At 50.7% G+C, this 14,361-nt stretch overlaps 1 protein-coding gene across 2 annotated transcripts; it reads right to left on the reverse strand.

The window, feature by feature from the left end:
* Positions 1-2,282: 2,282 nt before the first annotated feature.
* LOC123184624 (uncharacterized) lies at positions 2,283-4,290 on the reverse strand. Of its 2 annotated transcripts, none has more exons than XM_044596715.1 (2): positions 3,241-4,290; positions 2,283-2,810 (listed from the first exon to the last, which is right to left on the reverse strand). In XM_044596715.1, exons 1-2 carry the CDS (start codon positions 3,595-3,597, stop codon positions 2,706-2,708), a joined length of 462 nt encoding a protein of 153 aa, XP_044452650.1. In that variant the 5' UTR covers positions 3,598-4,290; the 3' UTR covers positions 2,283-2,705. The 2 variants fall into 2 exon arrangements, with proteins under 2 accessions (XP_044452650.1, XP_044452651.1); XM_044596716.1 differs by having other exon boundaries at positions 2,283-2,857.
* Between the last annotated feature and the right edge of the window lie 10,071 nt (positions 4,291-14,361).

Consider the following 14,361-nt stretch of genomic DNA (forward strand, 5'->3'; position numbering starts at 1 on the left):
TCTACATTAAATATGGTAAGGAAATAACCTCATACATCTATAAAAGGGACAGACGTTAACAAGCCCCTCTCGTTGCTCCTCCCAGGTGACACCAAAGGGAAACCAAACCGGAAACCCTAGTGCGGCCGCTGCCGTTAGCGTCTTCGCCACGGTGGTGATAGTCCCCCCACCAATGGTGCCAGGGATCATGTTCCCTCTGTCATTCACGATCGACCGGTCATTGGGAGTGGCAGCAGTCGACTCATCAGCGGGGCGCATATCCAGCACCCCTACATAATCTTGTAACATTAGTCTAAGAGTGGAGTGGGATATACAACTAGCTAGTGAGATACAAATGCAATTAAAAAGTCATTTACTTTCAGAATATTCCATACCAAGATGACCTCATTTACACTCGGGCATGAACAGCAAATTATAAAAAAGAAAATGAAAACTTTAGGCATCCAAGATGCTCATGTGCGCAAGGTTCATGCAAATTTTTGTGGTGTTTGGACATCTGAGAAGCTCATGCCAAAAAAACAAATTTTGGGTGTGTGAGAAACTTTGAAAAAACTATTGAAGCCGATATTTCCTCCGCGCAACTGTGTATCGGACGCCGCATGGAGGAGGAGTTGGTGCCGCCACCGTGCAGCATCTAGCGCGGCAAGGTATTGAAGGACTAGGTGCCCCCGGCGATCTGTGGAGGAGAAAGCAGCCAAGGAGGTAGCGTGTAGGGAGTGGCGCACCGAGCAGCATTCAAGAAGTCCGTTGTCGTGCTGGCCTCGGTCCTCACGGAGGCCTAGGTCCACGATTAATCGGTGACCACCACGGAGACGTCTCCGCGGTGACAGTGCCACCTCGACGGAGAGCTCGCTAGGATTGAAGGAGTTGTCGCTCAACGATACCTCTGCTGCCACCGACAAGGGCAAGGGCATGGCTCCCTGGCCAGATTCGGCGTTGGCCGAGGCAGCCCTCCGCACGGTGCAAAATGTAGCAAAGCGGCTCCTCCACGAGCGTCTCGCAGCGGCTGGGACCACTCCGATGACAACGACGACGACACGACCAACGACGGAGGTGCCACCGGCCATCCCAGCCAGATGTACAAGGCCACCGTCCGCTACAAGTTAATTTAGCCTCTATTAGTCCGATTTATGTGAAATATATCAGACCTTCGTTACGTTTGCATGAATTATGTTTGAATATATTTTTATTTTAGATGGATGTTTACTTTAAGTGTTGAATAGCCGGACGTGTCAGCAGAAGTGTTGAAATGTCTCGACAACAAAAAGAGCAGAAGTGTTGAATAGCCGGACGTGTCAGCAGACAAATATTATTATGTCCGTTTTGGGGCCGTGACTGAGTAGGGGCCGCGACCCACGATGTAGCAATTGGAGTCTACTAGCACAAATGCCCGTGCGTTGCAACGGGGATTTTTTTTTTAAACTTAGTGAAAATTGTATATGCAAACAACATTCGTCAAACAGACAAGATGCTTAGTTGTTGCTGAAGTTGATCCCCGTCCTCGGGTGATGCATTTGTCCCAGCAAGTTATAGTCAGCTTGACTATAATTTCTTCTATATAGACAAAATGTATGTGATGATTACATTTCTGTTGAACCACATGTTGAATTAGAGATTGATTTGTAAAATAGAAGCTAAATGTACAAATCTTAGTCACAAATGATATAGAAGATGCAAGGACTATACTTCAACAGATTACGAGATATTGGTTAATTGTCTAAACCTTTTGAGGGAGAGGGAAAGAAGATGCAAGTGAAGTAACACAATTTCTTGAGCAAATATCCAAAGCAAATCAATATCAGAAAGTCGTGATGAGGGTCTTCGCAGCATGCTAGATGAAAATACTTGCATCACTATAATTGTTCCCTATAAATTCAACCACGCGGCCCACTATGTTTCCTCTTAAATTAGTTGCAACTATGAGACGTGTCATTTGATGGGACGCAGAGTTTGTCAACCCCAACTCAAATGAGCTCGGGTGAACAGTACAATAATAATAAAAAAACTGAATTTTTTCTATGATAAAGATTGACAAATGTTTTGAGTATTCGTCATGGAATCACATTCCAGGAAGGCGCGGAAAAAACCGATACTCCAAAAATGCTACTTTCGAAAACATTTTGGAGCAATGATTTTTTTTTTGCCACGACTTCAACAAATCTGATTTCATGATGAAATATTGCAAGCTCTTAGAACATTTTTCAAAATTTCCTATAAAAAAATTATATTTTCTTGAACTTCTTTTCAATATATTTTTATTTACTGCTCATGCCGAGCTCATTTGAGCTCGGGTGTAGAAGAGGAATTTCACATTTGATGTTATTTCTAAGCAAACAAATCGCCTACGCATAATTGACCAGATATAGATGCTTGTGAGATACGACATCAAGTTGCATGTGTTACCTTTATTTCCATGTAAGGACAGTTTCTTATAGGCCTTGTATAACAGAAGCTTGTGAAATACCACTAAGTGTTGCATCTGCTACCTTTTTTTTGCATTAGGTCATGTACTGCAAAGTCCTATTCTATTCTAAATCTTGCGAGTTACAAAGGTACCATCCTAAAACCATCAGCAAGCTCTGGACCTGAATCACTTGAAGTTAAGTGTTATAATCTCCCAGAAGAAAATATGCATAAATATTTTGCATAAAACAAAAAAGATAGCTCCATTAAATAATAATTACATACGCACTTGGTGTTCAGAGCTATAAGCCTCCTTTGTGTCTGAAACCCTCGACAACCTTCCGTGCAATAGGATTTGGGTTCTTTTGAAAATCACTTGGGAAGTTGAGGTTCAGTCTCAATACAACCTGCAACACAAATCACTTGGAGAGTTGAGGTTCAGTCTCAACACAACCTGCAGCACAAATTTAAACCCCAAATTCAGAAGCACTATTCCTCCAATTTTTATTTTTATTTTGGCTTTCTATGTCATGAAATTATAGTACACAGATGAATTTGCATAACAATGAGAATAATCAGCATGGATTTCACATCTCTGACTAATCTGTAAAACAACTGAGCACATAATATACAACACAAAGAGATGAAAGGAACGCCATATCATCAGTTCTCTCCACTCCAATGAAAAGATAACACAAAAGTACTGAAAAAGCATAGCAGAAACGCTGCAATGCAAACGGAGGTGAGGTGCTGATGTGCTGACGAGAACTAATAACAGGAATCAAGAACAGAGGGTTCCGCTGTTACCCCGACCATGGTGTGCGTTAGTTGGTTTACCTCTAAGAGTGCATGCAGTCGTTGGTTGTCGACGGCTGAAGCATCACTGGACGGCGGGGAACCGAGATGAGAAACAATAGGAGAAGGTGGCCGCACGACCTGAGAGTGCGTCCTCCTGCTTCGCGTTGGCGAAGCCTCCACCAAGTCCACCTCCTCGCCCAGGAGATGAGGACGACCCCGTGGTCCTTTCCCCTCTCTCGTGGCTCTGTTTTCCCCTCTGCCTCGCTCGATCTCGAGCTTCTCCGAGAGCACCAGTGCACGCCTCACACCATTAGCGTAGCCACCGCCAGCATCTCGGTGCACCGACGTGTCCACGAGCTCCGCCACGACTCGCGCGCCCTCTCCGAGGAAGATCATGAGCCGGGACAACGCAAGACGACCGAATCGACCGCGTCTTCAACCTCGGACCCGCCGGCCGCCATGGTCGATTTCATCACCTTTCGAGCACCTCCGACCCCGCTGACCTGCTCTTCCACATCCCCGTGAGCTGCTCTTCCTCTACCCTCATCCCTACGGCTTGCGTCCCGCTCAGCAGTGGCTTTGACGCCGGCGAAGTCCTCGCTCCCGGCGCCTCCATTTTCTCGTCCTTCGTCTCCGCGCGCACCTCCCGCCTCGCTGCCGCCGCCTGATGCGGCCCCCGAGCGCAGCGCGGCCTCTCCGCCACGGCCTCCGCCCCCGCCTCTCCACTTTCTTCTTCTTCATTCCATTCGCGCCTCCCGCCTCGCTACCGCCGCCTGATGCGGTGCCCGAGCGCAGTGGCGCCTCCCCGCCATGGCCGCCGCCCCTTGCAAGCCTGCGCCGCCGTGGCCGCCGCGTCGAGCGTCGCCAGCGGTGGAAGGCCGCGGGTGTTGGGGAACATGGGGTAGGGCGCACCGGCCGGGTGGGCGGCGGCGACCAGCGGCACACGGTGGCGGACGGCGGCGCGCCTTGAGGCGGGGCGAGGCGCGATGGAGGTGGAGATCTGATCGGAGGAGGCAGGATCCCCTTTTTATTTTTTTTATCTCACGTAACGCTTCGGGTTGTTTTAGCACAAGGACCGCGGGTTGAATACTAAGAAATAGAGAGGCTTTTTTGCAAAAGTGCCAACGACGTACGGGCAGAAGCACTCCGTGCTTTATATAGGGAAAAGAGGGAAAGATATATCCAATTCTACCCAGAGGCGGAGCCATACATACAACCCGGTTCCGATTCTACCTAGAGGCAGGGTCGATCATACCCCAGAAGTCTCAGCGCATATATAAATCTTCCAAACCCAGAGCCTCCTCGCACCGATCGCACAGAAGATACATTCGCCGCCGTCGAGTGCGTCTCCATCATCAATCTAGCCGGAGAGATGACGTCGTGTCCGCCCTACTACGCGCCCATGTCCTCTGATGAACCTGAGGAGTCCTCCGTGTCCACCGTCGTCGCCACGGCGGTCGGCACCGGGCACCACACGCTCAGGATCCAGGGCTACTCGCGACTCAAGACCATGCACGGCGGCAACGGCACCTACGTGGAGTCCAGCGCGTTCAAGGCAGCAGGCCACACCTGGAGGATCTGTTGCTACCTCGACGGGGAGCGCCCGGAGGACGCCGGCTTCGTCTCGCTGTTCCTCAAGCTTGCCTCCACCGACAACGCCCCCGCCGCCGATGCCACCACCGGCAACGTCCCCGCCCCCGATGCCTCCACCGACAACGCCCCCGCCCCCGCCGCCGCCGCTGAGAGCGTCGTCCACGCCGAGTATGAGTTCGCCCTGGTGCACCACCGAGGCACGCTGATAAAGTGGCCGTCGCGCAGCGTGCGCGGGAGCGCCTCCGCCTTTTGCTCGAGCAAGATGTGGGGCTTCCGGCGGTTCATCAGCAAGGAGGACCTGGAGGGCTCCAGGTTCCTCAAGCACGACTGCTTCGCCGTCCGGTGCAAGGTCACCGTCCTCCAGGAGTTGGCCATCAAGGAAGAGGACGCGAGGCCCCTTGGCCCTGGGAAGGCGTTTGCTAGGTTTCTATGTAGTTCCATCCGTGGATAGATGCGCTTCTCGCAATATTTTTGGCTCTTGCGTGTTCGGAGAAACTTGTTATACGTTTACTATTTCTTCTTCTCGTTTCATGTGTACCCGTATCTTTTTTTTTTAGGAAGTATGCTTGTATTCAAGTCATAAATTAATACAAAGTTCTTGATCCATACAAGCACACAACCCATGCATAAATAACCGAATAACAAAGAGCACTCTAAAACAACGAGTAAAACACGAAGATCTCCAAAGCTTTGTGTCATCATCCCTAAACGTTGCGACAAGACTCCTGCAACACAAGCATTTGCAATCAGACCTAAGCAGGTAATAAACTTCAACCACGGTATAATTGTCGCCACTGTTGGGATTCGCCTTCCAGGATCGATCACATCAAATCACGATGACAACAATCCTAACCGGACTAGACTCCAAGCGCTCACACGGGCCAAGAACTATGACGACTCGGCATGCAAGCTAATTACAAGCCGGACACGATCTAGTACACAACCCCCACGTACGTCAAGGTTGACTCCAATACGTACTACTACACGGCAACCAGCAAAGTAGCATCTAACTAGCACTAACTAATTAAGCTATAATAAAGATTATGCTAACAATCTCCCCCTAATCTTGACTTTGTCATCTTCCTCGTGCTTTTTCTCATCTTGACTTGTTGCAGGAAGCCAAGCTAGCTAAGATGGAGGCGGATAACTAGGAGGAGTTACAGTTGAAAGTAGCCAGGACTATACGGTTGTGTTTGTCGGACCAAGTTATTTATCATGTGATGGATGAGAATTTGCCGAAGAAGATCTAGGAGAAGCTGAAAAGTCAGTTTATGTCCAAGACTGCGCCGACCAAGGTGTATCTGAAGCAAAAGTTGTATGGGATGAGGATGCATGAGGGGTTAGATCTTGTGGAGTATATGAACGCCTTTAATTAAGTCGTGACGGATCTAGCACGCTTGGGTGCAACGGTTGACGACGAGGATAGGGAAATTTTGCTTCTTTGTTCATTGCCATCATCCTATGACCATTTGATCACTACTTTGACGCATGGCAAGGAGATCATCAAGAATGAGGATATTACTGCGGCATTGCTATCTTATGATATGAGAAAGAAGAACGCGGTGGAAGTATCTCATGGTGAAGGTTTGCTAGTCAAGGGTGAGGAAGGGATATGAGGCTGGGAAGAAAAAGAAAAAGAAAAGAATATACAGTATCACAAGTGTAAGCAGTGGGGACATATGAGAAAGGACTGTCCAGAATTCAATGGTGGGCAAGTGCTAATAAGGCAACTCATGGTGATGACTTAAACAGCAGTAGTGATGTCCTCATAGTATCATACAGGCAGTCAACCAAAAGTGAAGCGTGGATGTTGGATTCATCTTGCTCTTTTCATGCGACACCCAGCAGGGAGTGCTTCTCTTCGTACAAGTCTGGTGAGTTTGGTTTAGCCTATGTGGGCGATGACATGGGTTATCGTGTTGCTGGAGTAGGTGACATCAAAATCAAGATGTTTGACGGAGTTGAGCGGATGCTTCGGGGAGTCAGGCATGTGCCAGTGCTAAGGAGGAATCTAATTTCGCTTGGTGTTCTTCATGATGGTGGTATGGTATTCCATTGTGATCGGGATAAGAAGACCGTGAGAATCATGAAAGATGAGGTGACCATGATGATTGGAGGGAGGACAGCTTCGCATCTTTACAAGTTGCAAGGGAGCACTATTGCAGGTGGAGTCACGGAGACTGGAGTTGTGGGAGTAGCAGCGGGGTCTCACGGCGGCGGCGGGTCTGGGGCAGACTCGTCGAGTAGCTCTCAGTAAGCTACGAAGAAGACAACACAAGTCCGGAGTACATGGAAGTTTGACTCATGGACAAATTCAAGGTGGTGAAGAATATTCGCCAAGGTGGACTTTGTTGTGTTTGTGTCGAATATTTTGTACTAGTTGGGTTACGGTTTGGACTTGGTGTTGTAGTGTGGGTAGAATACTTGTAGTGCGGAGTCGGACACGTTGTACCCTTGGCCTCTTATATATGAGGAGGCACCCCACGTTGTAACCCATGACAGCTAGATAGCGTCAGGCTCGCAAGGGGGTGCCGGCGTCTTGTGCCGGTGTTGCGGTATCTTGGAGAGGAGCGCCCGTAAGCGTTGCCCTGGGGAGTAGGCGAGTTCGCCGAACCTCGTTAACAAATCTCGGTGTCGTCATTGTCCTGTTATTGCTTGTTCTTCGGTGGATCGACTACGTATCTCGGATTAATTCTAACTGCCACGCTGCTCTCCTTTTTCTTCACTCCCGCGTCGAAAAGACAAGAACACACATATGCATCCAACACGCCTGCACCAGCCTTGTGGCTTTGAGTATCAATGTATGTGCCCATCCAGTTGGAAGAGAACTAGGATCCAGCCTGGCGCCGCGGTCGGGCCAACTACCCAAGCAAAGCAGGATATCCATCCAGCAACAACACAAAGAAGATGGAAGAAACACAGCAGGAAATCATAGTTTTCATCAAATTCAGAAAACTAAGTGACGTTTAGATCAATAGGGCATGATACAAAATGTAATGTAATTAACATGCAAACTCACTTCAAAATCATCGAGATGCTTTGTAGCATCAATGGAGATGTTTGCCACAATTGTATTTGAAGCTTTCCTCAACCACTTAAGTATTCGACTCTCAGTTGATGCTGGATAAGAAGTTCAGGGAATAAGATATCATCATGAATATTTAGTAACTTGACTTCAATAAATCCTGCATTTCTCATTTAGTAATCCAATTAGTGCATACAATATACATGTTGGTGAATTGTTTTGATTGCTAAAAGAAGTATCGCATATATCTCCGAATCAGTAATATAAATTGTACTATTACTAAATTAGCGCAGCTAAAAAATAGATTAAATTATATGCATGAAAATGCTAATGGTTTAAATTCTCTAGCTTCCGTTGTTGAGATAATAGCTCTGTTCTCTTTACTGTTGAAGCTTCTTCATGATACACGAGATAAACCTGTATCTAAAGAAACTGAGTTGGGATCTCTTTTGGTCTGGCATCGATTGGAGGGAATGACTGGAGCATGAATTAGTTGAGGAGATAGCAACCCTTTTTGCAAGGGAGGGGACAGAAAACCTTGACACAACAAGGATCTCATGATTGTTATTGGCTAACTTCAAAGTTCAAAGAAAGTGCCGAGACCTTCAGATTCTCCAATCATAATTAAGAAGCATTGTTACTATACACACATATACCCTTGTCACAGACATGCCACCCTTATTCCTTCAATACCACATTATGCCATGATATCAAGCATCTGACTTAAAATCAGTAAACTCATGTGGGAGTTATTTCGAAAAGAGAAAAATATATTTTTCGTCCCTCAACTTTTGGTGAAGTCTAGATTTGGTCCCTCAACTACAAACTGGATAACTTGCACCCCGAACTCTTAAAACCAGACAAGTTTCGTCCCTTGTTTTCTGCTGTCCCGGTATAGGTGCTGACTCAGCGTGTTTTTCACCTGTCTTCATCCACATGGCACTATTTTTCTCTCCTATGTTGCTCTTCTTCCTCCTTACTACCCGGGCATTCCATCGAACATTTGGCGCGCCCCTGCTCCCATGCTCAAGGCCGTCGGTGGTCTCGTTTGGCTCTTATACTGCTAGCCGGAACCATGCTATGCTTCGAAATCCACATCACCAGCATAACCGTTGCCGCTCTCGGTGCTCCATCTGGACACGGTCTCGCCGCTGCTAGTCGCCCTCTTGCCGCTGGTCCGCACATAGTCGTGGGGCCTTCTCTTACTTCAGCAAACGCGCCGGCAGACTCACGGTCCTGCGTTATGTACTCGAGTACATTGCACGAAACGTCGGCGACAATGACCGTGACCATGCTGCTTTCGCCACCGTCTGTAGGCTGCACCGCCGCGCGTCGAGCGCTACTGGCGTGTTAGCCATAATCTTGATGCAAGTTTGTTGGTTGACTGCCTAGTTAGTAGGGAAGGATTGAGTCACACGCATGCATGGATAAGTTGTTAGTGGCCGAGTCATGGATGCATGCATGTAGTACCTTAGCTAGTGCGTGATTTGCGGTGTGGCTGGGTTGTGCGTGCGTGTGTGGCTTTTGGGGTGTGTGTGTGCGCACCGTGTATAAATCCCCCGCCTGGGTACTCTTGTAGGCTGAGCCGAGTGTAAGCCATGTAGCCATTGTAAAAAAGAAAAGATTGGGGTGTTTGAGCGCCCGTGGCGGCGTTCGTGCGCCGGCCGGAAAATCTCTCGTGTCCACTGTTCTTCTTCTTCCACCTCCGTTCGAGTGAGAGGAGAGGTAGCTAGAGGGCTGCGGTTCCAATAATTGGTATCATGAGCTGGTTCATCTTGGGTGTCGTCCCCTTGCCGGAGGCGTGCCGGCGGTGGTGGCGTTCGCCGGCGGCTGCGCGGTGAAGCTCCGGGCCGTGTGTCGATCTATGGAGGTGCGCGGCGTGGCGAGGAGGCCGCGGTGGCTGCGGCGGCACGGTGAGGAGGCCGCGGAGGCGCTACGTGGTGGCGCGGTGGCGCAGCACGGCGTGGCGGCGTGGAGGCACTGCATGGCTGCATGGAGGCCGCGGCGACGAGCCGGGCGCGACCGGTGCGTGTTATGGGTGCACACTGGATGCGTCGGGCGCGTCGGGACCACGGTCGCGCGTACTAGCGTGCGGTTGACGTTGGGAGGAGGTGTATGTCGCCGTTGTGCTCGAGTCTGTGCTCGAGTTCGGCAGCATCCTTCCGGCATTTGTCGCTGTCGGCTGCCATGGCGGACGCGGAGGCGGCACGCGGTGAGCGTTTGGTGCAGTCGGGCTCGTCGGGCGCGTTGGATGCGCGCGGGACGTGCGGGACGCACTGGTGCGGTCGGGCGCGTCGGGTGCGCACGGGACGTGCGGGACGCAGAGGGACGCCAGGCATGTGTCGCCGGCGGAGAAGGAGCTCGGTGTATGTCGCCGGGGTCGTGACGGCGCACGGTGCAACCGGCGTCGGTGCGCCAAGTCAAGTCTGTGGCGGTGCGACCGGCGTCGTTGCGCCAGGTCGGATCCGCGGGCTGGGTCACGGTCATGACGACGACAACGAAGCGAGCTACATCAACTCCGTCGACGGCGGGCTCACGACACGTCGCAGCAGGCGCGGAGGCGCGTGATGACGTTGAGCGTAGGCGTTCAAGACGATGGTCGATGGCAAGGCGTGTCAAGATTAGGAGGGGAATTGTTAGCCATAATCTTGATGCAAGTTTGTTGGTTGACTGCCTAGTTAGTAGGGAAGGATTGAGTCACACGCATGCATGGATAAGTTGTTAGTGGCCGAGTCATGGATGCATGCATGTAGTATCTTAGCTAGTGCGTGACTTGCGGTGTGGCTGGGTTGTGCGTGCGTGTGTGGCTTTTGGGGTGTGTGTGTGCGCACCGTATATAAATCCCCTGCCTGGGTACTTTTGTAGGCTGAGCCGAGTGTAAGCCATGTAGCCATTGTAAAAAAGAAAAGATTAGGATGTTTGAGCGCCCGTGGCGGCGTTCGTGCGCCGGCCGGAAAATCTCTCGTGTCCATTGTTTTCCTTCTTCCACCTCCGTTCGAGTGAAAGGAAAGGTAGCTAGAGGGCTGCAGTTCCAACATGGCGCACGGCTCAATCGCCACTCCCTTCAACATGAACATGGACGACACGTTTTTGCGGGCATGCATCAACTCGTGCAACCGGTGACATGCGTACGTGTGCTACTCGTGTGTTCTGGCCAGAATGGATCGAGCGATAAAGGTCATGTACGTGCGTGTCTATGGCGGATGGGTGAATCAATCAGCTAGAGGTGAGCAATCATCCAGAGCAACGCGCGACCGAGCCTGGTTGGTGAGCACCAGCACCCGTCGTTGATGACCGTGCCATGCTCGCTCACGCCATGCTCACCGTACGTCGCACGCTTGTGTAGCCCCGCCATGGCCAATCTGCAAGCAAACGCCATCTGCTGGCCACCATGCCGTTGGCTGCTCCCCTGAACACCGGCGCGCCGAGCCTACCACCTCAACGCTACCGTGGTCTCGCCGCAGCTCGCGTGCCGCCACAGACCGCCCATGCCACGAGGTGCCCCAGGCCGGCAAACTGATCACAAAGGCAACGTGGTCCATCCCGGTAACGAGCAGGTCGAGCAGCGGAGATCTCCCATCTCCTGGCGCCGCGCTCAATCTGTTGAGATCACCACCACCGATAGCTTGCTCCTCGCTGCGCTCCCTGCCCGCAGACGCCGCGTGAGAGAGCGGTGGAGTAGAGAGAGAGACAGGAACCGGGACAGGTCAATTTTGGGGTCTTCTTTGCCAGGTTGGCATGGACAGGTCAAAACCGGGGTGAGTCATCATCAAAACGGGTCAAAATCAAGATTAGGGACAAAACTTGCCCGGTTTAAAAAATTAGGGGTGCAAGTTATCCGGTTACGTAACTGAGGGACTAAATCTAAATTTCGTCCAGAGTTGAGGGACAAAAAGTATACTTGTCTCTTTCGCAAACAGTGTGAGATTTGAATTTCACTCAGAAATGAATACATTCTTGATCAATTGGATTGATTGGAGGCCTATTGATGACACTCCTTTTACCGCGGCATCAACAAAATCGCATGTCACTTTATAAGTGCTCTGCCTCGCAATATCCTAAAATATCCTGTCTATAGCTGACAAAGAGTGAATGCCATACACCAACAACCATGATCAGGAAGGTAAACAGAAGCAACAACAATAAAAAAATCCTGTCATTATCTACTTCCCCAACAATTTATCTTCATGTTGGATCCATGACAGAGAGGAGAGACGAGCGGCGAGTTGTACATGAGGCGTGCATGCGACCCAGGACACACACAAACGGATCGAGTGACGACACCTCTGCTGCTCATACAGCATGTGTCCATTTCAGCATCCATCTTCTTCACGGCATCAAAGACGAGAGCGAGAGAGGTGGCCGCTTGGCCAGCGAGCCAGCCACCGCACCCTTCACCGACCTGGCTTGACCTCGTCCTCCACCACATCCTCATCAGCGGCGCCTTCCCCGTGTTGACCCAACACCAGCATCCCCCGCCGACCCGTCCCTAGACGGTGACGGTGACTCTGGCGGCTCTTAGTACATCTGTTCCACCCAAAATGGGAATGGGCGCTAGGGTTATACACTTATAATCATGGCATGTGTGCCCCGTTGGCACCGAATCTCCTCCACCCAACTTCCTTCCAGTGGCAGCTGCAAGCCACGTGCTCCTTCAGAGGAGGAGAAGAAGAGTGGACGATGCAGGGTTGGAGCTCGGCTAGGAGAGGGGAACGAGCAGGAGAATATGCTGAAAAAGTAGCGGAGGCAGAGGCGGCGGCGCAGAAACGCGAGACATCGATGCGTATGCGGAAGCGGCGATGGTTGCATGATAGAGGCGAAATAGGAAGAGATGAGGTTTGCTTCGTGTGGAAGGGAAGGCAGGGGAGGTGTTATCTGGACAGCAACGAATTGTTTCCTTCTCTGGCGTGGATGTAGCGACAACGAATCGGAACAACCAATCAAAACACGCACTACACAACAGCCAAAGGACCAATCGCAACTCGAGCCGGATAAACTATTCCTAAGCCAACGTGGCTAGCACGAGAAGACGGCCATATCACGCATGTTATTGTGTTTGATCGCAATGCGTTACTAATTCTTCTTGTTTCATGTTTACCGGTGTTTCTTACAATGCTTTTTGCTCCTCTTCAGAGAAAAATATTATGTGTTTACTAGCTCTTCTTGTTTTTTTACTGAAATGTCTACATTAAACATGGTAAGGAAATAACCTCATACATCTACAAAAGGGACAGACGTTAACAACCCCGCTCGTTGCTCCTCCCAGGTGACACCAAGGGGGGACCGAACCGGAAACCCTAGTGCGGCCGCTGCCGTTAGCGTCTTCGCCACGGTGGTGACAGTCCCCCCACCAATGGTGCCAGGGATCATGTACCCTCTGTCATTCACGGTCTACCGGTCATTGGGAGTGGCAGCAGTCGACTCATCAGCGGGGCGCGTATCCAGCACCCCTACATAATCTTGTAATTTTAGTCTAAGAGTGGAGTGGGATATACAACTAGCTAGTGAGATATGAATGCAATTAAAAAAATCATTTACTTTCAGAATATTCCATACTAAGATGACCTCATTTACACTCGGACATGAACAGTAAATTGTAAAAAAGAAAATGAAAACTTTAGGCATCCAAGATGCTCATGTACGCAAGGTTCATGCAAATTTTTATGGTGTTTGGACATCTGAGAAGCTCATGCCAAAAAAAAAAATTTTGGATGTGTGAGAAACTTTGAAAAAACTATTTGAAGCCGATGTTTCCTCCATGCAACTGCGTATCGGACGCCGCGTGGAGGAGGAGTTGGTGTCGCCACTGCGCCGCATCTAGCGTGGCAAGGTAGGAGGACTAGGTGCCCCTGGCGATCTGTGGAGGAGAAAGCAGCCAGGGAGGTAGCGTGTAGGGAGTGGTGCACCGAGCAGCATTCACGAAGTCCGTTGTCGTGCTGGCCTTGGTCCTCACGGAGGCCTGGGTCCACGATTAATCAGGACCACCACGGAGCCGTCTCCGCGGCGACAGTGCCGCCTGGACAGAGAGCTCGCCGGGATCGAAGGAGTTGTCGCTCAACGACACCTCTGCTGACACCGGCAGGGGCAATGGCATGGCTCCCTGGCCAGAGTTGGTGTTGGCCGAGGCAGCCCTCCGCACGGTGCAAGACGTAGCAAAGCGGCTCCTCCGTGAGCGTCTTGCAGCGGCTGGGACCACTCCGATGACAACGACAATGACATGGCCGACGACGGAGGTGGAGCCGATTCTACCCAGAGGCGGAGCCATACATACAACCCGGTTCCGATTCTACCTAGAGGCAGGGTCGATCATACCCCAGAAGTCTCAGCGCATATATAAATCTTCCAAACCCAGAGCCTCCTCGCACCGATCGCACAGAAGATACATTCGCCGCCGTCGAGTGCGTCTCCATCATCAATCTAGCCGGAGAGATGACGTCGTGTCCGCCCTACTACGCGCCCATGTCCTCTGATGAACCTGAGGAGTCCTCCGTGTCCACCGTCGTCGCCACGGCGGTCGGCACCGGGCACCACACGCTCAGGAT

This window comes from Triticum aestivum, chromosome 2A (genome assembly GCF_018294505.1).
Source record: "Triticum aestivum cultivar Chinese Spring chromosome 2A, IWGSC CS RefSeq v2.1, whole genome shotgun sequence".
In the NCBI taxonomy this organism is placed as follows: domain Eukaryota; kingdom Viridiplantae; phylum Streptophyta; class Magnoliopsida; order Poales; family Poaceae; genus Triticum; species Triticum aestivum.

Excerpts from the sequence above, each read along its gene's own strand:
- LOC123184624 (XM_044596715.1), bottom strand. The coding sequence starts at position 3,597 with ATGATCTTCCTCGGAGAGGGCGCGCGAGTCGTGGCGGAGCTCGTGGAC. Across the intron at positions 2,811-3,240 it reads GACTGCATGCACTCTTAGAG|GTTGTATTGAGACTGAACCT; the intron begins GTAAACCAACTA and ends TTTGTGTTGCAG.